This window comes from Oncorhynchus kisutch, linkage group LG30 (assembly GCF_002021735.2).
Source record: "Oncorhynchus kisutch isolate 150728-3 linkage group LG30, Okis_V2, whole genome shotgun sequence".
NCBI lineage: Eukaryota > Metazoa > Chordata > Actinopteri > Salmoniformes > Salmonidae > Oncorhynchus > Oncorhynchus kisutch.
In genome coordinates, this window is record NC_034203.2 from 19948789 (window position 1) to 19974218 (window position 25430).

Consider the following 25430-nt stretch of genomic DNA (forward strand, 5'->3'; position numbering starts at 1 on the left):
ATCATCATAAACAACGGTGCAACTTCCTATTTGCAGACGTCAACACCCAAATACAAAAGCACCAAGAGTGGATACCATTGACTTTTCCTTTAATTAATTAACAACTAGTAAAGAGCTGATACCTGACCTCTTAGAGCTGGAACTAAATATTTTGCATATGAGACAGGAGCAGGGCTTTTAACCATTTTTTGCAGGATTTTGGTGAGTTCTGTTAAACTCGGCAACGGCATAAAATTGTCAAATTTATGCTACATAAAAAAAAGTTAGGCGTCATAATGAAAGTCTTCAACTTAAACTTGAAGTTATTGTGCCAAAAGTGAGAAAATAAGAGGTGACTGCCAAAGATACTTTTGATTTTCCCTGGGCTGATGGAGCCCTTTCAAAGGCTCCAGGTTGTACCTGAATCCATATCTCACAGTATAGGCCTACTCTAAGTAGTAAAAGACTAAAGAAGAACCTTTTGGGGTTCTAAAAAGTATCACATGGGGAACCTTTCCAGTTCCAAACTGTTTCCAGAGGAACCCCTCTGTTGAATGGTATCTGAGGAACCCATGAGTAAAGATTCAAAACATAACCTTTATGTGATGGGAGGGGTTACATTTTGAACCTTTTTAATAATATATTGTAAAGGTGGCAGCCTATCAGAAGATTGGAGGTGTGGCTTTTAGGTAGGCATTTTTGTCCACCCGTTACAGTAAATGTAATTCCTTTTTTTTTGTGGCTACATTTTTGTTGGGAAAGTTACAGGTACATTATCCATTTCAAATGATAAGTTTATAAAACCTGTACCTGTAGGCTGCCCCTCAAAAGAAGAAAAGAAACAGAAAGAAATACATACAGAGTTTCATTATACATGATAAATAAATTCAGTGTAAACAGGAAAACAAAACAAAAAAGAGGTGGGCCTCCACCTCTCAGCTCATTCCCCCAACCCCACCCAGCCAACATGTCTCCATCCAACCCCCCACCCAGGAAACCCTGTTTCCCACCCCTTTCCACTCCCGCTAGCAACTAGGGTTGCTCATCAGTCACCCTCCAACACCCACTCCTTCCAGCGACCAGAGAAAATCCTCCCCAAACCATCCTTTACCCATGGGCCTGAAAGCAAAGATATAAAAAAAGAGGAAAAAGAGGAAAAAAAAAGATATATATATATATATAAAATACAGGCACACCTACTCATTCAAGGGTTTTTCTTTATTTTTACCATTTCTTCATTGTAGAATAATAGTGAAGACATAACTATGAAACAACATATGGAATCATGTAGTAAACCTTTATGGTTTTTGTAACTGCACTTGAAGAAACTTTCAAAGTTCTTGACATTTTCCGGATCGACTGACCTTCATGTAATGATGGACTGTCGTTTCTCTTTACTTATTTGAGCTGCTCTTGCCATAATAGGGCTATCTTCTGTATACCACCCCTACCTCGTCACAACACAACTGTTTGGCTCAAACGTTTAACAAGGCACACCTGTTATTTGAAATGCATTCCAGGTGACTACCTCATAAAGCTGGTTGGGAGAATGCCAAGAGTGTGCTAAGCTGTCATCAAGGCAAAGGGTGGCTGCTTTGAAGAAACTCAAATATAAAATGTATTTGTTTAACACTTTTTTGGATACTACATGATTCCATGTGTTATTTCAGAGTTTTTATGTCTTCACTATTATTCTACCCATTGCTGACAGGTGTATAAAATCTAGCACACAGCCATGCAATCTCCATAGACAAACATTGGCAGTAGCATGGCCTTACTGAAGAGCTCAGTGGATTTCAACGTGGCACCATCATAAGATGCCTGTAACGGTTTTCTTTCTCCTCTTCCTCTGAAGAGGAGGTGTAGTAGGGATCGGACCAAAATGCAGCGTCGTTATTTGTATACATCTTTAATAAAGATGAAAAACACGAACAGTATACAAAAACAATAAACGTGAAAAAACCTAAACAGCCTATCTGGTGCAAACAAACACAGAGACAGGAACAATTACCCACAAAACCCAACACCAAACAGGCTACCTAAATATGGTTCCCAATCAGAGACAATGACTAACACCTGCCTCTGATTGAGAACCATATCAGGCCAAACACAGAAACAGACAAACTAGACACACAACATAGAATGCCCACTCAGATCACACCCTGACCAAACAAAACATACAAACATACAAAGCAAACTATGGTCAGGGTGTGACAATGTCACCTTTCCAACAAGTCAGTTTGTCACACCTTGATCTGTTTCACCAGTCTTTTTGCTTGTCTCCACCCCCCTCCAGGTTTTGCCCATCTTCCCCAGTATCCCCAGTGTATTTATACCTGTGTTCTCTGTTTGTCTGTTGCCAGTCCGTTTTGTTCGTCAAGCCTACCAGCGTTTTCCCCTTGCTCCTCTCTGTTTCTAGTTCCTGATTTCTAGTTTTCCCGGTTTTGACCTTTCTACCTGCCCTGACCCTGAGCCTGCCTGCACCTTTTGTACCTTGTCACACCACCCTGGATTATTGACCTCAGCCTGCCCTGACCCCAAGACTGCCTGCCGTTTTGTACCTTTTGGACTCTGATCTGGAATACTGACCTCTGCCTGCCCTTGACCTGTCGTTTTGCCTGCCCACTGTTCTAGTAATAAACTTTTGATACTTCGACACTGTCTGCATCTGGGTCTTCCCTGAAACGTAATACAGTTAGTCACATTTCTGCCCTGCTAGAGCTGCCCTCAGTAGACTGTAAGTTCTCTTATTGTAAAGTGGATACGTCTAGGAGAAACAACGTCCTTGGTAGCAACACTCACTACCGAGTTCCAAATTGCCTCTGAAAGCAACATCAGCACAATAACTGTTAGTCGGGAGCTTCACTATCTGGCAGTCTGACGGACAAATCTGGGTTTGGCGGATACCAGGAGAACGCTACCTGCCCTAATGCATAGTGCCAACTGTAAGGATTGGTGGAGGAGAAATAAGGGTCTGGGGCCATTTCTCATTGTTCAGGCCATGCGCCTTAATTCCAGTGAAGGGAATCTTAACATGATAGCATACATACAAGGCCCTTTCCTGTTTCAGCATGACAATGCCCCCGTGCACAAAGCAAGGTTTATACAGAAATGGTTTGTCGAGATCAGTGTGGAAGAACTTGACTGGCCCGCACAAAGCCCTGGCCTTAACCATCGAACACCTTTCGGATGAATTGGAATGCCAACTGTGAGCCAGTCCTAATCCCCCAATATCAGTGCCCGACCTCACTAATGCTCTTGTGGCTGAATGGAAGCAAGTCCCAGCAGCAATGTTCCAACATCCAGTGGAAAGCCTTCCCAGAACAGTGGATGCTGTTGTAGCAGCAAAGGGGGTCCAACTCAATATTAATGCCCATGATTTTGTAATGAGATGTTCGACGAGCCGGTGTCAACATACTTTTGGTCATGCAGTGCAAGTTACATAATGTAGCACAACTGCTAAACATGAGAAAGTACTATATGTTTTGGCTTGCTATTGGGCTATTTGTAATGTATATTTAACATGACCCTTACATTGGTTAAATAAGTACAATCAAAAGTTAGACTATTTAAATCATAAGAGACCTTGGCCTAAAATTATCTAAAATCATTACTTGACCTCCTTTGGTGTAAAGCAAGACAATAAAATATACTGTAACATCAACAGTATGAACACCCATGCTTTCCACAAAAAATATTTTCAAAGCAGACATGCATGCTTGTAAATATCCCCTGCCAAAATATTTTTAACAGATTTTACTCGTCCAAATGCCAATTTTTATCAACAATTTCACCCACGTTTCTTCTCACCCAAATGTTCTCAATAATAATGTGAGTGAGAGGCATAACTTTTCCACTTGTGAGTCATTCTGTTTTTCATTTGATAAAGCTGCCATTAATGGAATGTAAAAGGTGATAAGGGGTCGTAGAACACACTGATGGATTGAACTTCCACGGACTGCTCCAGGAATCTGGGAAATAAGGCAGAGGGATTGCTCCCCACTTCATAACAAGGCACAGGGCCCTGTGTAAACTGTCAGTAAATTTAACAGTACCCCCTCTTAAAACATACTTGGAACTCTAGGGTCTGCTGGATTACAGTGTCAGTGTAATGTACCAAGTTTGAAGGTGTTTATGGTACCATGTCTCCACATGCAGACTTTGGAAGAACGGCCGACTTTTCCTCAGAACCTTGTGTTTTCTCTTTTAAAAAATCCATTGTTCTAGTACGCTGTAAACTAGACGCCACACAGTGTGCTATCTGAGGGTCACAACTCATCCATTTGATAGCCTGCTGAGCTGTTTGAGTTACAGAAGCGAATAAAGATATCCACTGTCAGATAGACAACCTGGCTATTTACTCATTTTCCTGGCTTCTGTCCAAAGGAGGGCTCTTAGTTTCGATTTTATTGAGTAATTCTACTTGTGTCATCCAAGTTGTTATTTAAAGTATCCAGAATTTACTATAAACAAACCCTTTTGTTAATGATATTCACACAAACATACAGTACCAGTCAAAGGTTTGGACACACTCATTCAAGGGTTTTAATTTATTTTTACTATTTTCTACATGGTAGAATAATAGTGAAGACATCAAAACTATGAAATAACACATGGAATCATGTAGTAACAAAAAAAGTGTTAAACAAATCAAAATATATTTTAGATTCTTCAAAGTAGCCACCCTTTGCCTTGATTACAGCTTTGCACACTCTTGGCATTCTCTCAATCAACTTCATGAGGAATGCTTTTCCAAAAGTCTTGAAGGAGTTCCCACATATGCTGAGCATTTGATGGCTGCTTTTCCTTCACTCTGCGGTCCAACTCATCCCAAACCATCTCAATTGGGTTGAGGTCAGGTGAATGCAGAGACCAGGTCATCTGATGCAGCACTCCATCACTCCTTCTTGGTCAAATAGCCCTTACACAGCCAGGAGGTGTGTTGGGTCATCGTCCTGTTGAAAAACGAATGATAGTCCCACTAAAGCGCAAACTAGATGGGATGGCGTATTGCTGCAGAATGCTGTAGTAGCCATGCTGGTTAAGTGTGTCTTGAATCCTAATTAAATCACCAACAGTGGCACCAGCAAAGCAACCCCACACCTCCTACTCCATGCTTCATGGTGGGAACAACACATACGGAGATCATCCGTTCACCTACTCTGTGTCTCACAAAGACACGGCGGTCGGAACCAAAAATCGCACATTTGGACTCATCACACCAAAGGACAGATTTCCACCAGTCTAATGTCCATTGTTTGTGTTTCTTGGCCCAAGCAAGTGTCTTCTTCTTACTGGTGCCCTTTAGTAGTGGTTTCTTTGCAGCAATTCAACCATGAAAGGCCTGATTCACGCAGTTTCCTATGAACAGTTGATGTTGAGATGTGTCTATTACTTGAATACTGTGAAGAATTGATTTGAGCTACAATCTGAGGTGCAGTTAACTCTAATGAACTTATCCTCTGCAGCAGAGGTAACCGTGGGTCTTCCTTTCCTGTGGCTGTCCTCAGGAGAACAATGTTTCATCATAGCGCTTGATGGTTTTTGCGACAGCACTTGAAGAAACTTTCAAAGTTCTTGAAATGTTCCGCATTGCCATAATATGGAATCGACCACCCCTACCTTGTCACAACACAACTGATTAGCTCAAATGCATTAAGAAGGAAATACATTCCACAAATAAACAAGGCACACCTGTTAATTGAAATGCATTCCAGGTGACTACCTCATGAATCTGGTTGAGAGAATGCCATGAGTGTGCAAAGCTGTCATCATGGCAAAGGGTGGATACTTTGAAGAATTTGTTAAACACTTTTTTGGTTACTACATGAATCCATATGTGTTATTTCATATTTTTGATGTCTTCACTATTATTCTACAATGTAGAACATTTTTGTAATAAAGAAAAACCCTGGAATGAGTAGATGTGTCTATTGACGGGTACTATATTTCTCAAGAAACATAAATTATCACAACGCAAATATATCCAGGATGACTCAGTAAGTTTGACAATACCAGAATAAATGTTGCCTAAGTTCATCATTACCGACACCAAGGTTGGGGATTCCCCACAAACAGTATCTCTTCATGCCACCAAAAACATCTATCTTTCAAATTTAAGAGCCAAACATGGTTATATATTAAACCTAAAAATCCTACTAGAGTGAAGGAAGGAGTTACGCTCGAAGAGCATGCCGACTGGCCAAGTTTAATGCTAAGTGAAAGATACAATAAACAAGGTAAACTCCATAGCAACAACTGTTAATGTTTTGGAGGCTCCACATAACCTCTTCCTGATTGGGACTCCCCAGAGTCCCTCAGAGCTCGCTCACTAATTATGTTCAAGTCATTCTCAAATGAAAGGTCATGTTTAGCGGTTCAAAACAAATCCTCGAATGTGGGTCTGGCAAAAGTGAAACATTAAGTTACAGTAACAACCTCTAGAGTAGACTATTAAAAGGACAATATTTTGATACTAATACAAATCTAGAATAAATACAGTGCATTTGGAAAGTATTCAGACCCCCAGACTTTTTACACATTTTGTTACATTACAGCAGTCCTTCTCAAATAGTGGGGGGCTCGGGGGGTTGCCGGGGGGGTGGGCACGATTGACCCCGGGGAACATGCTTTTTTTTTGCCACAGGGAGTAGGTTTTTTTTGCACCGAACAAGAGCACACAGCACAGAGCAGGAGATATGAAGTGCAGATAACAAACCCTTAAGAGACACCATGGAAGAATATTTAACAGCGATGAAAAGAAAGGCGGAGAGAGACTGAGATAATGAGACAAACGTAAGTCTCCCGAAAGCTAAGACGAGGACATATGATGAAGCGTATGTAGCGCTTGGCTTCACTGTGACTACGGTGGGGGATGAGGAAAGACCGGTATGTTTACTGTGTCTAAAAATGTTGGCAGCGGACAGCATGAAGCCAAATAAATTAAGGCGTCACTTAAAGACATTACACCCCAATCACGCTGATAAGCCACTTGAGTCTTTTCAGTGAAAACATGCCGAATATTGCCAACAATCATCCCGCTTTGTGAATGCTTTTCAGTAAACCAACGAGCACTGTTAGCATCATATAAGGTGGCGTACCAAATTGCTCAGTGCAAAACAAAACACTCCATAGCAGAGGAGCTGATACTGCCTGCAGCATTAGACATGGTCTCTGTCATGCTGGATGACGCAAGTGCTGCAAAAATAAAAACTATCCCTCTGTCCAATGACACTGTCGCCAGACGTATAAATGACATTGCTAACGATCTTAAAGAACAGCTGGTAGATAAATTCAAAGACCAACGTTTTTGCCTTACAGTTCGATGAAGCAACTGACAGCAACAAAGACTGTTTGTTTCGCTTATGTACGTTTTGACATGACAAACTCCCTGTGTGAGGATCTACTTTTTTGTAAATATGTCAGAGACAGAGCCACAGCTGAAGAGCTATTCAAAATGCTGGACTGCTTCCTGACTGAGAATGGGCTAAAGTGGGAGAACTGCATTGGTGTTTGCAGTGATGGTGCACAGACCATGGCAGGGATGAGAAAAGGACTTAGAGCACTCATCAAGAAGGCCTCACCTAATGCTGAGTGGACACACTGTGTTATACACAGAGAAGCATTGGCATCAAGGCACCTTTCCTCTGAATTAAGTGAGGTTATGACTGACATTGTAGGTGTAGTCAATTTTATAAAGACCAGACCACTAAAAACAAGAGTCTTCTCTGCTATCTGTGAGGAGATGGTAGCTGAACATCAAGCTGTGCCACAGTGAAGCAAGGTGGCCGTCACAAGGAAAAGTCTTGTCCAGAGTTGTTGAGCTCAGAGAGCAGATAAGAATGTTTTCGGAGCAGGAGCACAAGTATGACCTCGCAGAAAAATGTTGTGATGAGAACTTCCTTGCAAAACTGGCCTACCTGAGTGACATATTTGGAAAGCTAAATGAACTAAATGAACTACAGTTTCAAAGGAAAGATAAACACCTCCCTCAGGTCACAGACAAGATCAGCTTTTTCACTCAAAAGCTTGCAATGTGGGGCAGGCGACTTGATGAAGGAAATACTGATTAATTCGAGAACCTGCATGAATTTGTTGACACTACTGACTATGATGACACCTTAGTGATTCCATATATTAAGGAGCATATTTCATCACTGATGGGATTCTTTAAAAAGCACTTCCCTGAAAACAGTTCCCAATATGACTGGGTGCACCAGCTCCAACTGGTTTCAGCTCTGCAGAGGAGGACCAGTTCATTGATATGACGTCTGACTCCACATTGAGACTGAGGTTCACATCACAGACACTGAGTGAATTATGGCTGAGTGTAGAGAGGCAGTATCCACTCTTAGGGCAGAGGGCCATGGGCATTCTTCTTCCTTTTGCAACATCTTTTCTTTGTGAGACTGGCTTCTCTGCTGTTGCTGCACTGAAGACCAAGTACAGGTCCCAGCTAAACATTGAGCAGGAGCTGAGAGTTGCAGTGTCATGCTTCAAACCCCGCTTTGAAAAGCTGTGCTTTGCAAAACATGCTCATTGCAGCCATTAATCCTGATTTCCTCATTTTGATTTTAAAAAATCAGCACAAATTGTTTTATTCATTTTTGTTTTATAGGTCAAAGTGTTTCATATATTGTGCTCCTGAGTTAATGTTGCTGATCAATTTGAATTTATTTTTAGATTATATTTTATTTTTCAGTATCAAATGGTCAAAAAAAAATTACAGTTTAAATAAGGATTTATTTATTTTTTAAATTTCAGGCAAATTGATGCACTTTAAGTCTTTTCTGTTACAGACTAAAAAACAATGTTAATAAAGTTATTCTTTGTTGTAAGTTGATCTATATTTCTTTCTTTCTTTCCTTCTTTTTTTATGTCAATAAGGATACAATGTTATGCAGAGGTGTACTTATAACAATTTTATAGACAAATTATACTATTTACAGTCACGGCGGAGAGTTGGGGGGAGCAAAATGTTTACTTCTTCCTAGGGGGGCGTAACAGAAAATAATTGAGAAGCACTGCATTACAGACTTAATTTTTTTTGTTGCTTAAATACATTTTCCTTATCATTTGACATACATTACTCCATAATGACAAAGCAAAAACAGGTTTTTAGAAATGTTTGCAAATTTATAAATAAATAAAATATTCAGACCCTTTTCTATGAGACTCGAAATGATCATCCTTGAGATGTTTCTACAACTTGATTGGAGTCCGCTTGTGGTACATTCAATTGATTGGATATAATTTTGAAAAAGCACACACCTGTCTATATAAGGTCCCACAGTGGAAGATGCATGTCAGAGCAAAAACCAAGCCGTGAGGTCAAATGAATTGTCTGTAGAGCTCTGCGACAGGAATTCCCCAAGAACATAGAGGCCTCCATCATTCTTAAATGGAAGAAGCTTGGAACCACCAAGACTCTTCCTAGAGCGGGCCGCCTTGTCAAACTGAGCAATCGGGGGAAAAGGGCCTTGGTCAGGGAGGTGACCGAGAACCCGACGGTCACTCTGACAGAGCTCCAGAGTTCCTCTGTGGAGATGGGAGAACCTTCCAGAAGGACAACCATTTCTGCAGCACCAATTTATTTATTTATTTATTTTAATTGTACCTTTATTTTACTAGGTAAGTCAGTTAAGAACAAATTCGTATTCTCTTATTTTCATTGACGGCCTAGGAACAGTGGGTTAACTTCCTGTTCAGGGGCAGAACGACAGATTTTGTACCTTGTCAGCTCGGGGATTTGAACTTGCAACCTTTCGGTTACTAGTCCAATGCTCTAACCACTAGGCTACCCTGCCGCCCCGAGAGACCACCAATCAGACCCTTATGGTATTGCGGCCAGACAGAAGCCACTCCTCAGTAAAAGGCACATGACAGCCCGCTTGGAGTTTGGCTAAAGGCACCTAACGGACTCTCAGACCATGAGAAATAAGATTGAACTCTTTGGCCTGAATGCCAAGCGTCACATCTGGAGGTAACCTGGCACCATCCTTACAGTGAAGCATGGTGGTGGCAGCATCATACTGTGGCAATTTTTTAAAGTGGCAGGGACTGGAAGACTATTCAGGATCGAGGGAAAGATGAACAGAGCAAAGTACAGAGAGATTCTTGATGAAAACAATTTGAGTATTATTCCAATCTATTTTTTTGCTGTTGAGATTGATGCATTTTGTTAACTGGGTTTTAAAGAGGAAAATGTTGGCCTAGATAATGAAGCAGGCTTATGGTAAAGCCAATTATGATAATGCCTCAGCTGACCTCTACACTTATCATCATCCTATTTTGTAAAGGAGCATCTGGATGAGATCTGGTGGGGAGCATTTGTAACACATGTGGACTGGTATAATTTACAATGTTGTCATGGAGTATCTGGTTATAAGCAACTGTTTTGCTTAGCAACATGCACGGGAAGGTGGAGGGGAAAAATGTGCTGGCAGGTAGATGGAATATTTTAATACCATGAGACATCAACAGTTTGTGTTCCATAGATAGTTCCAGGTTACAGCAAAGTCAGTTGAATTCTGAATAAAAAGGTTCTGGGTAATAATAGAGTAATATATAACAGCTAATAAATGAATGGGGAAATATATCAAAATACAAAGCCTGCCTTTTGATCCCCAAAAATAGACTAAATCAAAGGAAACGATGAAAGAAAAATGGAACTGTCAGTCTCAGAAATTATGGTTTGTAGCATATCATTGCCAGTGATAAATATTTCAACAAATAAAGCCTGAACAAGGTAGAGAAAGAGGCTTATAGTTTGCAGTGAACCTTGCCATAGTTGAGCACATTTGGGCCCCATTTCAATCCACTGTAGATGAAAGAACTGCACTGTGGGTTCTTTCAGAACTCACACTTTTGTACTTAGCTGCTTTAAGGAGGTTTTACTAACAATGACTGTGATATGCACTTGTCTTTACCTACCTTAGTTGATCACACTGACTGTAAGCCACTCTCGATAAGTGTCCGCAAAATGACCAAAATATAAATATAAATCAGATTAGTTAATTGTGTTAAAACTGACACAAACCGCAAGCTACTCCTCTCGCGGACAATGGATTTTGATGTGAAATCACAGCTGCCCTTAAAAATACAGCATAAACCTTCTCAGTGAACACAGTGTGGTTTGCTTTATCTGCAATCGATTGAATTTGGGTCTTGGTTTGATATTCTCTGTTGTGTATGACTTAATATAAATGGTCTTACCATGGTTTTATTTACTATTCACAGTCAAATTAAATCCCTTTTAACTGCATACATGTAGGAGCCCAAAAAAAATCTGTCCAAAGAATCTTCTCTGAGATCAAGCTTAAGCTACTTTAAAGAAAGAAATAGATATGATCAGGTTAGAAATGCATTTTTCAAAGCATGTACTGCACAGGTCTTCATTTTGAAGACTAACACAATAGAGAGATAAAACCGACTGTCTGGATAGAACAGAGCAGCCTAGATTTGCAAAAGATCTTACGTCTCATCTTTAATCATGTTGGTACTGTATAATAATGTAGGCACCAGACCTGGATTAAAATACTATTGTAAATCCTTTCAAATAATTGATATGTGCTTTTCTGGCATAATGCACCAATACAATACTCCCAAAACTGCAAACCTCACTCATCTGGCACTCCAGGCAGGCTAGAGCAAACACAACGTTTTTTAAAAAGATTTTAAATAGTAAATGAACCCTGTGTGGCACTATGCAGTATAGAACACTCACCTCACATGACTGGATACAGTGGATGAGTTTGGGGTCAGGATGCCACCTCGTCATTCCTGTGCAAACAATGTCCTGTAATGTAACATTGATTGAGATATTGTAATTAGTTATCAGTATCTACAGCAATATCTATAGATCCAAACCTATTTTGGTTATACTAGGCTTACAGGAGACAGTTTGTCTGTACACAGGACTTTATTTTTGTTCAATGACTACACTTGATAAAGATATCTAAATGGACGTACATCTCTAGCTTTACTCTAATGCTCCCATCAAACCAAAAACATTTAGTCAACAAGCCCATATTTTGTGTTATGAAATGATCCAGCCAAAATGGCCCTGTCATCTTGAGTTCTCCTCATAATGGTGTGTGGCATTTACTTTCTACCTTAACGACAGCATACTAATCGTATTGTTTGACTGAAAAAGACTGTAGGAGTAACAGGATACCACTTTATGTCCCAAAAGTTGTCTTGTAAAGGGATACAGACATGATTCCCATCTAGACTCAATCGAACCTAATGCATTGGATCACGATGACCTGCCAGTAACACAACTCAAGTCATCAAAATCAGTGCCAAACTATTTGGCCTTCAGGCAGTTACGTCTGCTGGCTCAGTGAATGACCACCCAATAGAGTGTCAAATGATAGGGCTATTTACGTTAGCCTTCATGTCAAAGCGATCCTTCAAGATAATATTGGGCAGGTTGCCCTTCTTAAGAAAACAACAGTCCATTTCACTCTGACACAATAGTGAAATTCCTAGACATTTTGCTGTGATGATTGCGTGTTGCGTAAATTCTTGAAAGGCGCCTATTTCTAATAGTATAAACTCTGATGTCACAACTTTCTTTTGTCCATCCGAATCTTTATACCTCATTATTTGCCATCTGCATGTCAAACTGGCAGAAATTATAATAAACATTTGATCTTAACAGAATTCAAAAAAAAGAAAAGAAGCAGGAAGATTGCACCTGGTTGTTTATATCGAACAATATAAATACATTCAGTAAAATAAGCTGCTAAGCGTAGGCCGGTGATTCATTTGCAGGAAAAGCTCAACTTGAAGGACTGACAACTGTTTGTTTTAGTCCATTATTCATCCAAATGAATCATTTGAGCAAGCCACAGAGCTGTGTGTGAAGCTCTAAGGTTACACAAGGTGAATATTAGCCAATACAACATAAAATGTTGCAAATAACAAAGCAGCAACGTCTACGTCAGTCAAACACCTTACCTGAACCCTGCCTGGCAGCATCCAGTGCTTGACGCTGTCTGCTGTGGTGCTATTGGCTAGAACCACTGGGTCATGCAAGGCCGCACTGCATGTTGGGTAGCAAACTGCACCTGCAGTGATACAAAGTAAGCTTTCCTTTCACTCCAATTTGCATCGGTTGAATTTATTCACGTGCAAAAAAAAAAAAAGCCATAGTTAAGACGAGTCATCTGTGATTCAACAGCTTGGCAGCTCATCTAGCAATGTAATTTACCACCTGCTACCTGCTATGGCTCTGTTTTATTTTGCCATGTGTATGCATGCCTTCTGGGATACACAACACACCACAATATATGGGAAATAAATATATACATATATATATATATATATATATTCTGTATATATACACTACCAGTCAAAAGTTTGGACACACCTACTCATTCAAGGGTTTTTCTATATTTTTACTATTTTATACATCTCAGAATAATAGTAAATAAATCAAAACTATGAAATAACAAAAAAGTGTGAAACAAATAAAAATAGATTTTAAATTCTTCAAAGTAGCCACCCTTTCTTTGCCTTGATGACAGCTTTGCGCACTCTCAGCATTCTCTCAACAAGCTTCATGAGGTAGTCCCCTGGAATGCATTTCAATTAACAAATGTGCCTTGTTAAAAGTTCATTTGTGGATTTAATGCGTTTGAGCCAATCAGTTGTGTTGTGACAACGTAGGGTTAGTATACAGACGATAGACCAGTTGGTAAAAGACCATGTCCATATTATGTCAAAATAAGTTCAAACAAGCTAATAGAAACAGCAGCAGTCCATCAGAGGATAAGTTCATTAGAGTTAACTGCACCTCAGATTGTAGCCCAAATAAATTCTTCACAGAGTTCAAGTAACAGACACATCTCAACATCAACTGTTCAGAGGAGACTGCGTGAATCAGGGCTTAATTAATTTGTTGAATTGCTACAAAGAAATACTACTAAAGGACACCAATGAGAAGAAAATATTTGCTTGGGCCAAGAAACACGAGCAATGGACATTAGACGGTGGAAATCTGTCCTTTGGTCTGATGAGTCCAAATTTGAGGTTTTTGGTTCCAACCCCCGTGTCTTTGTGAGACGCAGAGTAGGTGAACGGATGATCTCCGAATGTGCATTCTGCAGCTATACGCCATCCCATCTTGTTTGCGCTTAGTGGGACTATCATTTCTTTTTCAACAGGATAACGACCCAAAACACACCTCCAGGCTGTATAAGGGCTATTTGACCAAGAAGGAGAGTGATGGAGTGCTGCATTAGATAACCTGGCCTCCACAATCACCCGACCTCAGCCCAATTGAGATTTGGGATGATTTGGAACGTGTAGTGAAGTAATAACAGCCAACAAGTGCTCAGCATATGTGGGAACTCATTCAAGGCTGTTGGAAAAGCATTCCCGGTGACTACCTCATGAAGCTTGTTGAGAGAATGCCAAGATTGTGCAAAGCGGTCATCAAGGCAAAGAAAGGGTGGCTACTTTGTAGAATCTAAAATCTATTTTTATTTGTTAAACACTTTTTTGTTTGTTACATGATTCCATATCTGTTGTTTCATAGTTTTGATGTATTCACTATTATTCTACAATGTAGAAAATAGTACAGATAAAGAATGTTTGACTGGTACTGTGTACATATTACCACGGTACAGTATTACATAATCATGAGATGTTTCAAATTATTTGACTTTACACTGTAGAAACTTTCAGACTAAAGAAATACCAACTAAAATGCATTCTGTGTAGAATCAATAAATATATGTAATTATCAGAACGATGCAGTGCATAATTTCTTTGAAATAATACTGACAGTCTGTTACTACAGTACATTGCAGTACATTACTACGCTAAAGTAAGTATAATACGGAGTTTCCTCAAGCTGGAGGAGTTGAGAAGGAGACTTACCAACACTGAAGCCCTCGTCACAGGCATACTGAATCCGATTGACATCAGGTGGAGGTGGGCAGGCTTCATTCAACCTTGTACACATTGTGAACTTCTCTGTCCACTCTCCATCTTTAGTGCAGCGAATTGTGTGCTGTCAGGAGAGATAAAAACAGAATGAATAAGATATGGCACTTTATTAATGGAATGGAATGACAGCTCAGACAGTGGACCTATATTGCATCTTTTGTTTTGTATAAAGAGAGCTAAAGCATTACGTTTTCCGAGGCATGAGGACACTGGAGGGTACAGAGGCTGTTGTAGTGCCTGCCGTTGGTGCAGGTGAACATGCCCTCATAGACAGCAGGTAGAGATGGACAGGGAATGGGTTCACAGCCCCCCTCCTCCCACTGGCCCCCCTCTACACACTCCACCTTCAGAAACCTTCTGGGGACGCACAAACACACACACAAGCACACACATACTGTCAGTAGGAATACCGGCCTACGCCATCGGCCTTCACATACACAGTACTGACATACGGTGACGCACTAACAAACACCTACACGTTTTATGTAATCTCTGGCTAAACCTGAGGGAATAAGTAAGTACATGGACTAAAACCAGGAGTGAAAAAGAGAGGGATACAGTATTCACAAGCCGCAGTAATAACAAGTTATTGTACCGGTTACCATTTTCAATAAAATTGTGGTGTTAACAATGTATTTGAGTAAATACCTTTAAAACATGTCAAAGTTCATAATAAACAAGATAATTTAAACCGATTGAATAGTGCTTTTGGTTCTTCACATATTGTAACTCATTAGAAGTCCTTAAGACATTCACATATCTTAAAAGTGAGTTGAGAATCTCATAAAGAAGTCCAGATGTTAAATAAAGGTTAAATAAAAATGAACAAAATAAAAAAAGGTGTAAATGCCCTGTTCTGATATCAGTTTGTACCTGCAGTTGGTCCAGTACAACATGCTGAGCAGTCTTAGAAAGTTTAGATAGATTCAAGAACAATGTCTTTGACGGGCCGATATGCCCAATAGTAAGGGATAATGCTGACTCCAACAAAGAGAGGAAAGAAACGCACAACATCGGCTTACTAATGGGTAACCAACTCATTAGAAACACGTGAATCACATTGATAATCAGGCTAAGTTACCCAATGAATAAAACTGGAAAACAATAATGAGAAAAGTAAACAATTGGTATGGATCTTACTGGAGATGTATGTCACTATACTTTAAAACCATACACAGGTATGCAGGGTTTATGGATCTAAAGGTACATTTAAATGTACGAATTGTGCTATTTAAACTCAGGATCCGTGGGAGAAATATGTGATGCATTCATTGTTTCCTGTTACATAAAATAGCAGCTTCTAACACTGTTCTATAACACGTTTATGGAGCAGAGCAAAAAAAGTGATACATAACACATTACTCACTTTCTGGACTTTGTTTTTAGGCTGCCAGTAACATAGCAACCTGGGTTACATTTGTAACGGCATACGGTACCCACATCATGCCCTGTACCTTCGCACTGGGGCCCTAGGAGCTTGGCGTTGGGTACTGTTGGAGGCTCTGGGCACTCTATCTTACAGTAGGCTTCAGGGAAGGACCATAGACCATCATCTAAACACACCAACCTATCACTGTCTCCTGCAAAACAAATAAAGGCACAAAATCTATTCAAACCTCACACAGAAATGTAATCCAAATGATCAGTAGTTTGTTATTAAGTTAGTTACTAACACTCTTAATGAATCTGACATCTGGAATCAGTCCGTTCATTTGAATGCTAAGACATAAGGTAAGTTTGTGAACTGTTAGTGATTTATTATGATCAATTGTATTGTATGTGTCCATACCTGCCGGTGCCTAGAGATAAATTATCTAAGGCCCCACACAAGGTTATGTTGGTATGTATATGTAATCAATTCTCTAAAAGTTGTGTTCATTTTATTGGTCTATAAATGTAATGAATATTTTACATTGTTTAAAGTGTTTTATGAGGTCTTTAAGCTTTGCTCTAGTGTTGCAATCATAAAAATAAAAAATCCAATACAGCTGTATAAGGAGGAATCGCTGACTATTGAGTAATGCATGGCAATGGGTACATAGGAACTGGGATCAACATGCATGTTGGGTCAATATCGGTAACCTATCAAATAATTCAGAAGAGCTCATTGACTGACCACAGCCAGAGATCCAGCAGTAGTCTATGTAGCCAACTTAAAACAGCCTAACAAACTGCTGTCAATAACAAGATAGGTTGCGGTTGGGAGTCTGTTGGGAGTTGCCATCTGTGTCGTTCCACCAATTAGGTGCATTTGGGTAGTGTAACTTGGCGGGAAAAAAATACATTTCACCAAATGTTTTAAATTCTGTCGTAAAGAGCACATGTTCAACTTAATTAAAAACACATTCTCCAACCTATAGAAGTTAAGTGTAAAAAAGTGTACTATAGTAAGTGGCTATTATGTGCCAAATAAAGTCAAAGGGTTGACTAACTGGGTGGCTGTATTTGATTAACGTTTATTGAAAAAGTATGAATTTCAGCAAACAAAGGTAAGCAACTACAGAGGACAAACACAGGTACAAGGTTAGTGTTTCATAATGAAACATTTTTGAAGTATTGACCTTGGGCGAATCGATGTAGTCCGAGCTGAACTCCACAAAGGCTGGTCTCTGGAGTTCATCAGAAACTTCCTTCAACATGGAGTGGAGTTTCGTCAGCTAGGGAAATGGAGGCTTGTTGGTGTGCAACAGGGAAGGGCAATTTATTGCACGTTTAAATTGTTAAAGGTCCAATGCTGATAGGCTCTTGGTAAAGAGCAATTTCTCAAGCAAGGATTGTGTGGGTGTGGTCTGAGTGGGGAGGGGAAAACTAAAAACTAGCTGTTAATGCAGAAAGGTTTGGAACTATCTTTCTTATTGGTCTATTAATTAATGTATCGCCTGGTGATGGTACTACCCAAACCAGATCAAACCAGACGCATCTTGATTCAAGTGGCAAAGTCCCGTCATGTGATCTTACAGTGGATGAACTGGGAATCAGACTTGTGATCTGATTACGTCAATAAAAAGTTTACGACTTCATATGTAGTGTACAGTTGAAGTCAGAAGATTACGTACACCTTAGCCAAATATGATTGAACTCAGTTTTTCACAATTCCAGACATTTAATCCTAGTAAAAATTCCCTGTCTTAGGTCAGTTAGGATCACCACTTAATTTTAAGAATGTGAAATGTCAGAATAATAGTAGAGAGAATGATTTATTTCAGCTTTTATTTATTTTATCACATTCCCAGTGTGTCAGAAGTTTACATGCACTCACTTAGTATTTGGTGGCATTTCCTTTAAATTGTTTAACTTGGGACAAACGTTTTGGGTAGCCTTCCACAAGCTTCCCACAATAAGTTGGGAGAATTGTGGCCCATTCCTCCTGACAGAGCTGGTGTAACTGAGTCAGGTTTGTAGGCCTCCTTGCTCGCACACACTTTTTCAGTTCTGCCCACAAAATGGGATTGAGGTCAGGGCTTTGTGATGGCCACTCCAATACCATGACTTTGTTGTCCTTAAGCCATTTTGCCACAACTTTGGAAGTATGGTTGGGGTCATTGTCCATTTGGAAGACCCATTTGCGACCAAGCTTTAACATGATGTCTCGAGATGTTGCTTCAATATATCCACATCATTTTCCTACCTCTCTGATTGGGAACCATATTTAGGCAGCGATCTTCTTTGGGTATTTCGTGGGTTATTGTCTATGTGATGTTGCATGTTTGCACTCAGTATTTATAGCGGTCATCTTCATTTTGATATTTTTTTTAAGTGTACTTCGTGTTTGTTTTCATCTATCATTAAAAATATGTATTGACATCACGCTGCGCTTTGGTCTCCTCAATACGACGATCGTGACACTCACTCTTTTTCCTCCAAACATAACGATGGTCATTATGGCCAAACAGTTCTATTTTTGTTTCATCAGACCAGAGGACATTTCTCCAAAAAGTATGATCTTTGTCCCCATGTGCAGTTGCAAACTGTAGTCTGGCTTTTGTATGGCAGTTTTGGAGCAGTGGCCTCTTCCTTGCAGAGCGGCCTTTCAGGTTATGTCGATATAGGACTCGTTTTACTGTGGATATAGATACTTTGTACCTGTTTCCTCATCACCAGGTCCTTTGCTGTTGTTCTTGGATTGATTTGCACTTCTCGCACCAAAGTATGTTGTCTCTAGGAGACGGAACACGTTTCCTTCCTGAGCGGTATGATGGCTGCATAGTTCCATGGTGTTAATACTTGCGTACTATTGTTTGTACAGATGAACGTGGTGCCTTCAGGTGTTTAGAAATTGCTCCCAAGGATGAACCAGACTTGTGGAGGTCTACAAAAAAAAATTCTGAGGTCTTGGCTGATTTCTTTTCATTTTCCCATAATGTCAAGCAAAGAGGCACTGAGTTTGAGGGTAGGCCTTGAAATACATCCACAGGTACACCTACCATTGACTCAAATTATGTAAATTAGCCTATCAGAAGCTTCAAAAGCCATGACATAATTTTCTGGAATTTTCCAAGCTGTTTAAAGGCAAAATCAACTTAGTGTATGTAAACCTCTGACCCACTGGAATTGTGATACAGTGAAGTATAAGTGAAATTATCTGTCTGTAAACAATATTTTTGGAAAAAGTACTTGTGTCATTCACAAAGTTGATGTCCTAACCGACTTGCCAGAACTATAGTTTGTTAACAAGAAATTTGTGGAGTGGTTGAAAAACGAGTTTTAATGACGCCAACCAAAGTGTATGTAAACTTCCGACTTCAACTATATATAATTTCTGTAAGACAAAAAATGAAGGCATGGCATAGCGCTGAACTTTTAAAATGGCTGTGTTCCTATGGGAATTTGTGCATGTTTAGAGGGCCACCATTAGGAAAAAGATATGAAGAAAAACATACATTGTAAAAAAAATTATAAAATACTTTTAGAATGGTAATTGGTGACATACTTTATTTCAAACCGACTTTCAAACCAAGCTATTCCCTAACATGGAGACAGTTTGTGAACCAACCCCCCCCAAGATATGTTTTTTTTTTTCATTTTAGAATCAATCTTTTTTGGAAAATGTTTCCACTGCTGTTGCTCTGGCTCTGTAATAGTCACGTTGTTGCTGTACAACTGTATCAGAATTCCATGATTCTTACCTTTCTAACAGTACTATGCACGTGTTTGTAGGACTTATAGTTTTGAAATCAAAATGTATGAAGGTAGTTCTCAATTTGTCCCTTGCGTAGTCTCATTCTGTATACTCCCCTTGTCCTAAGGGTAAAAAAGACTCACCTTCGCTAAACCCCTAAAATAAAGCAGCTTAATTGAATTTTAAACCCCAAACATATTTTGCATGAAGAAACAACTTGTCATTCAGCACAAACGTTGTGAATATCTGGGTTTTCTCTCTGCGTTTAATCAGTGGATACCACTCGTTTTTATGACAACACACCTGTCATAATTGTTTTCTTTACTAACGTAGAGGTTTATTATTATTGCTAAAGGTAATGCATACTGCAACATTTTTTTTATCAGGAGATAGCACTTGTATAGCCTAAGAAAGTAGCAGAAATGTGCAGAAAGTAGTTTTGAATACTTTTTATTGTATTGATTTAGTATGGTCAGGGCGTGAGTTGGGTGGGCAGTCTATGTTTGTTTTTCTAGGTTTTGGGTATTTCTATGTTTCGGCCTAGTATGGTTCTCAATCAGAGGCAGGTGTCATTAGTTGTCTCTGATTGAGAATCATACTTAGGTAGCCTGGGTTGCACTGTTTGTTGGTGGGTGATTGTCTATGTTGATTGATTGTTTCAGCGCAGTTTGCATTTAGCTTCACGGTTGTTCTTTTGTTTATTGTTTTTTGTATAGGGTTTCAGTGTTTTCTGTATTAAAATTAATGATGAACACATACCACGCCGCATTTTGGTCCTCCGATCCATCTCGCCTCTCCTCTTCAGATGAAGAGGAGGACGACCGTGACAAGGGAACAATAACAGTCTTGAACTTTTTTAGCAACATAGTGATATGTTCCTATATACTCTACAATGAGGAATTCAACTACAAAATACTAGTCTTCTCCCATTTTTAGAACCATTGCCCCAACCCACAAGTTGTATAAACAACAAGAATAAATAAGAATAAAATAATATAGATACAAAACAAAAATGTGAAGAACATAAATCAATGAACTCTAATTAGCACATGTAGTGTGTGCATGGACTTTGCAGATGTATTTTTCACGTGCAGCACATAGTATTTGTTTTACAGTTATTCTTTGAGGGGCAGAATTGACATCTCCTCCTCTTGCCTGCCCCAGCTGAAGCCTCAGGTGGATCAGGACAAGATTCATTCTTTGAATGTGGGGGGTTACAAGTGCCTTTCCCAGCTGCTCCAGGAACACCCTCCTCTTGTTCCGCTTATAAGGCATCCAGGTAGGGTTGATCTTGTTCTATATCACGAAGGCATTGCATGAGGACACATCAATGATGTTATGGAAGATGACCAGTGGCCAGCGGGCAGTCATCCTCCTGCAGCTGTAAGTTCCAATCATCTTGTCCAGGTTGTCAATGCCTCCTTTGTTGTGGTTGTAGTCCAGGATGATGGCTGGCTTCCTGTCCTCACGATCACTGATCTCAGCCGTTTTGTGCAGTGTGCTCAGGAGGACATCATTCTTGATCCTCTTTGGGAGGTAAGAAACTACAGTGGTGGTAGGGGGTGAAGGCAAACTTTGATGAGAAGGCCTCTCTTCCCCTTGCTGCGAGGAGTGCAGGTGCCAACCATGGTGATCTTCCTCTTCAAGAGTTGCTGGCTGTGTTCAATCAGTAGCACACATAATCTCAATCTGTCATTGTTGTTTTTGTAGTGTGTAAATTATTTTATAACTGCTGGGTCAAAAATGACCCTCAGACAATCTTTGTACCCTGGTGGTGTACAGCTTTCATGGAAATATGAACAAATGCGATGTTTCACTTTTTCTAATATTGGGATCACTAGAAAAAGTCATACAATTTCAAGTTGAAAAAATAATTTTGTGGGTTTTCTCTGCTGTTAAGCATTGTGGCGGGTCATCTTTGACCTTTAAGACAACACAAGGGTTAAGTGTCGCTTAGAAAATGCCACCAGAGGGTCTCAGAGTTTAACAGGAAAAGTTTCACCGTCTTAAAATGAGAGTTCAGCTCACGTAACAGGGTTGACATTAAAATGGGGGAGAGGTTGTTTTTTTTACTTTAAAATGAATCACTAATAACATTAAATAAATAATCATCTTTGGAAATGACTTTGTGGGTTAAGTGGGTTAAAATCTTCCTAGAAGTCACAGAGACTGCACAGATGTATTGAATTGTCCATGTGGTTTATATTAAAGGGCACTTAATTTAATTAATATAACAGGCTTTAATATATTTGTGCACAAACTCTACTTAAAATATCAAAGGCACTCATTTCGTGGAACGACCCATCAATCTATTTACCCCATTTCCTTTTCGGATGAGAAAACGTTATGTTGTCAATAATAACTTTGGGTAGCGATTATGTGAGTGAGTGATTTCAGAGTAAAACCCTGTGATAGAAGATAGAAGCAAGGGGTAAAACCCTGTAGTAGAAGATAGTAGCCAGGGGTAAAACCCTGTAGTAGAAGCTAGAAGCCAGGGGTAAAACCCTGTAGTAGAAGATAGAAGCCAGGGGTAAAACACTGTAGTAGAAGATAGAAGCCAGGGGTAAAACACTGTAGTAGAAGATAGAAGCCAGGGGTAAAACCCTGTAGTAGAAGATAGAAGCCAGGGGTAAAACCCTGTAGTAGAAGATAGAAGCCAGGGGTAAAACCCTGTAGTAGAAGATAGAAGCCAGGGGTAAAACCCTGTAGTAGAAGATAGAAGCCAGGGGTAAAACCCTGTAGTAGAAGATAGAAGCCAGGGGTAAAACCCTGTAGTAGAAGATAGTAGCCAGGGGTAAAACCCTGTAGTAGAAGCTAGAAGCCAGGGGCCCTGAGGTACAGTAAATGAAATGGCAGGCGGGCTCTAAGACAGCATGTTCTTACCAGCGTGATTCCCACTTGGCCCTGCTGGCAACTCCAGAGTTAGAAGCCCTCTCTTGTTTTCCTTATTTCCTCTCTTCACCTGTCACCTGCTACTTTCCTATTTACACAGAGCCTAAAGGCCTCTGTGCACTGGAAGTCGACCAAGATCAACTGCCAAGCTGTTCAGTTCAGTCTCATTCCCAGGGCCAGCAGAGCAGCCTCGCCTTACAACAACCGCTAATAGGTTAAAGCAGAGCAACACAGACGCACTCCAATGCCATGATGCCACGCCAGGCTAGACTCCAAGCCCCTCTGTGCACCCAACCAACATGAGGTAATAGACTGAGACTCCTCAGGTGAACTAGAAAACAGCAATAACAGCCTCATGGTCAAGCTAATTTATTTTCCACTCTGAGAAAATGTTAGATTGGGCCAATCATTTTGTGTAAATGACTGAATGAATATCAAATTCCCACTTCATTAAAATGATAAATGGACCTATAATCATGTAAACCTATAAACTGTTATGAATACAACACACTGTATGTCAATTTGTATAATTACAACTGTACTGTTAATCATACTGTTAATCATACATACCCTGGAGTATGGCGGGGGGGTTGCAGGTGAAAGAGCACTGCTTGCCAAATGTTGTGCCCCAGGGGCAGCTGAAGGCGGCAAAGTAGACATGAGACTGTTCAGGGGGGCCACAGTCGATTGGCTGACAGCTCACAACACGGTCCCATGCTCCATGTACACACTGAAGCTCCATTTCTCGCTTTCAATTGGAGATGAATAAATAAACATTACAGTCCTGATGTGCTAAGGCATACTACTACAGTAATATAAATATCTACAACTGCTGCTACTTGTAGTAATTCATATATTTCGACAGTCATAGTAGGCTAGTACTATTTCATGTTACTTTCACAATGCTCAGAAATTCAATGTTGATGTGTAGGGGGATAAAGTGGAGGGGGCATATAATATACACTGCTCAAAAAAATTAAGGGAACACTAAAATAACACATCCTAGATCTGAATGAATTAAATATTCTTATTAAATACTTTTTTCTTTACATAGTTGAATGTGCTGACAACAAAATTACACAAAAATGATCAATGGAAATCAAATTTATCAACCCATGGAGGTCTGGATTTGGACTCACACTCAAAATTTAAGTGGAAAACAACACTACAGGCTGATCCAACTTTGATGTAATGTCCTTAAAACAAGTCAAAATGATGCTCAGTAGTGTGTGTGGCCTCCACGTGCCTGTATGACCTCCCTACAATGCCTGGGCATGCGTGGCATGATGAGGTGGCGGATGGTCTCCTGAGGGATCTCCTCCCAGACCTGGACTAACTCCTGGACAGTCTGTGGTGCAACGTGGCGTTGGTGGATGGAGCGAGACATGATGTCCCAGATGTGCTCAATTGGATTCAGATCTGGGGAACGGGCAGGAACTGCTGACACACTCCAGCCACATGAGGTCTAGGATTGTCTTGCATTAGGAGGAACCCAGGGCCAACCGCACCAGCATATGGTCTCACAAGGGGTCTGGGGATCTCATCTCGGTACCTAATGGCAGTCAGGCTACCTCTGGCGAGCACATGGAGGGCTGTGCGGCCCCCCAAAGACACCATGACTGACCCACCGCCAAACCGGTCATGCTGGAGGATGTTGCAGGCAGCAGAACATTCTCCACGGCGTCTCCAGACTCTGTCACATCTGTCACGTGCTCAGTGTGAACCTGCTTTCATCTGTGAAGAGCACAGGGCGCCAGTGGCGAATTTGCCGATCTTGGTGTTCTCTGGCAAATGCCAAACGTCCTGCACAGTGTTGGGCTGTAAGCACAACCCCCACCTGTGGACGTCGGGCCCTCATACCACCCTCATGGAGTTTCTGACCGTTTGAGCAGACACATGCACATTTGTGGCCTGCTGGAGGTAATTTTGCAGGGCTCTGGCAGTGCTCCTCCTTGCACAAAGGCGGAGGTAGCGGTCCTGCTGCTGGGTTGTTGCCCTCCTACGGCCTCCTCCACGTCTCCTGATGTACTGGCCTGTCTCCTGGTAGCGCATCCATGCTCTGGACACTACGCTGACAGACACAGCAAACCTTCTTGCCACAGCTCGCATTGATGTGCCATCCTGAATGAGCTGCACTACCTGAGCCATTTGTGTGGGTTGTAGACTCTGTCTCATGCTACCACTAGAGTGAAAGCACTGCCAGCATTCAAAAGTGACCAAAACATCAGCCAGGAAGCATAGGAACTGGGAAGTCTGTGGTCCCCACCTGCAGAACCACTCCTTTATTGGGGGTGTCTTGCTAATTGCCTATAATTTCCACCTGTTGTCTTCCATTTGCACAACAGCATGTGAAATGTATTGTCAATCAGTGTTGCTTCCTAAGTGGACAGTTTGATTTCACAGAAGTGTGATTGACTTGGAGTTACATTGTGTTGTTTAAGTGTTCCCTTTCTTTTTTTGAGCAGTGTATACTTTATATATG

The 25430-nt window shown here is 40.5% G+C and overlaps 1 protein-coding gene across 1 annotated transcript in view; it reads right to left on the reverse strand.

The window, feature by feature from the left end:
• The window catches only part of LOC109875453 (pappalysin-2), an 85996-nt gene that overhangs the window by 2423 nt on the left and 58143 nt on the right, over window positions 1–25430 (reverse strand). The window contains exons 17-22 of the mRNA XM_020467792.2: window positions 23519–23696; window positions 16304–16517; window positions 15126–15294; window positions 14869–15001; window positions 12943–13052; window positions 11705–11776 (exon numbers count right to left, since the gene is read on the reverse strand). Coding sequence (XP_020323381.1) covers window positions 11705–11776; window positions 12943–13052; window positions 14869–15001; window positions 15126–15294; window positions 16304–16517; window positions 23519–23696 — 876 coding nt within the window. The remainder of the gene's footprint in view (window positions 1–11704; window positions 11777–12942; window positions 13053–14868; window positions 15002–15125; window positions 15295–16303; window positions 16518–23518; window positions 23697–25430) is intronic.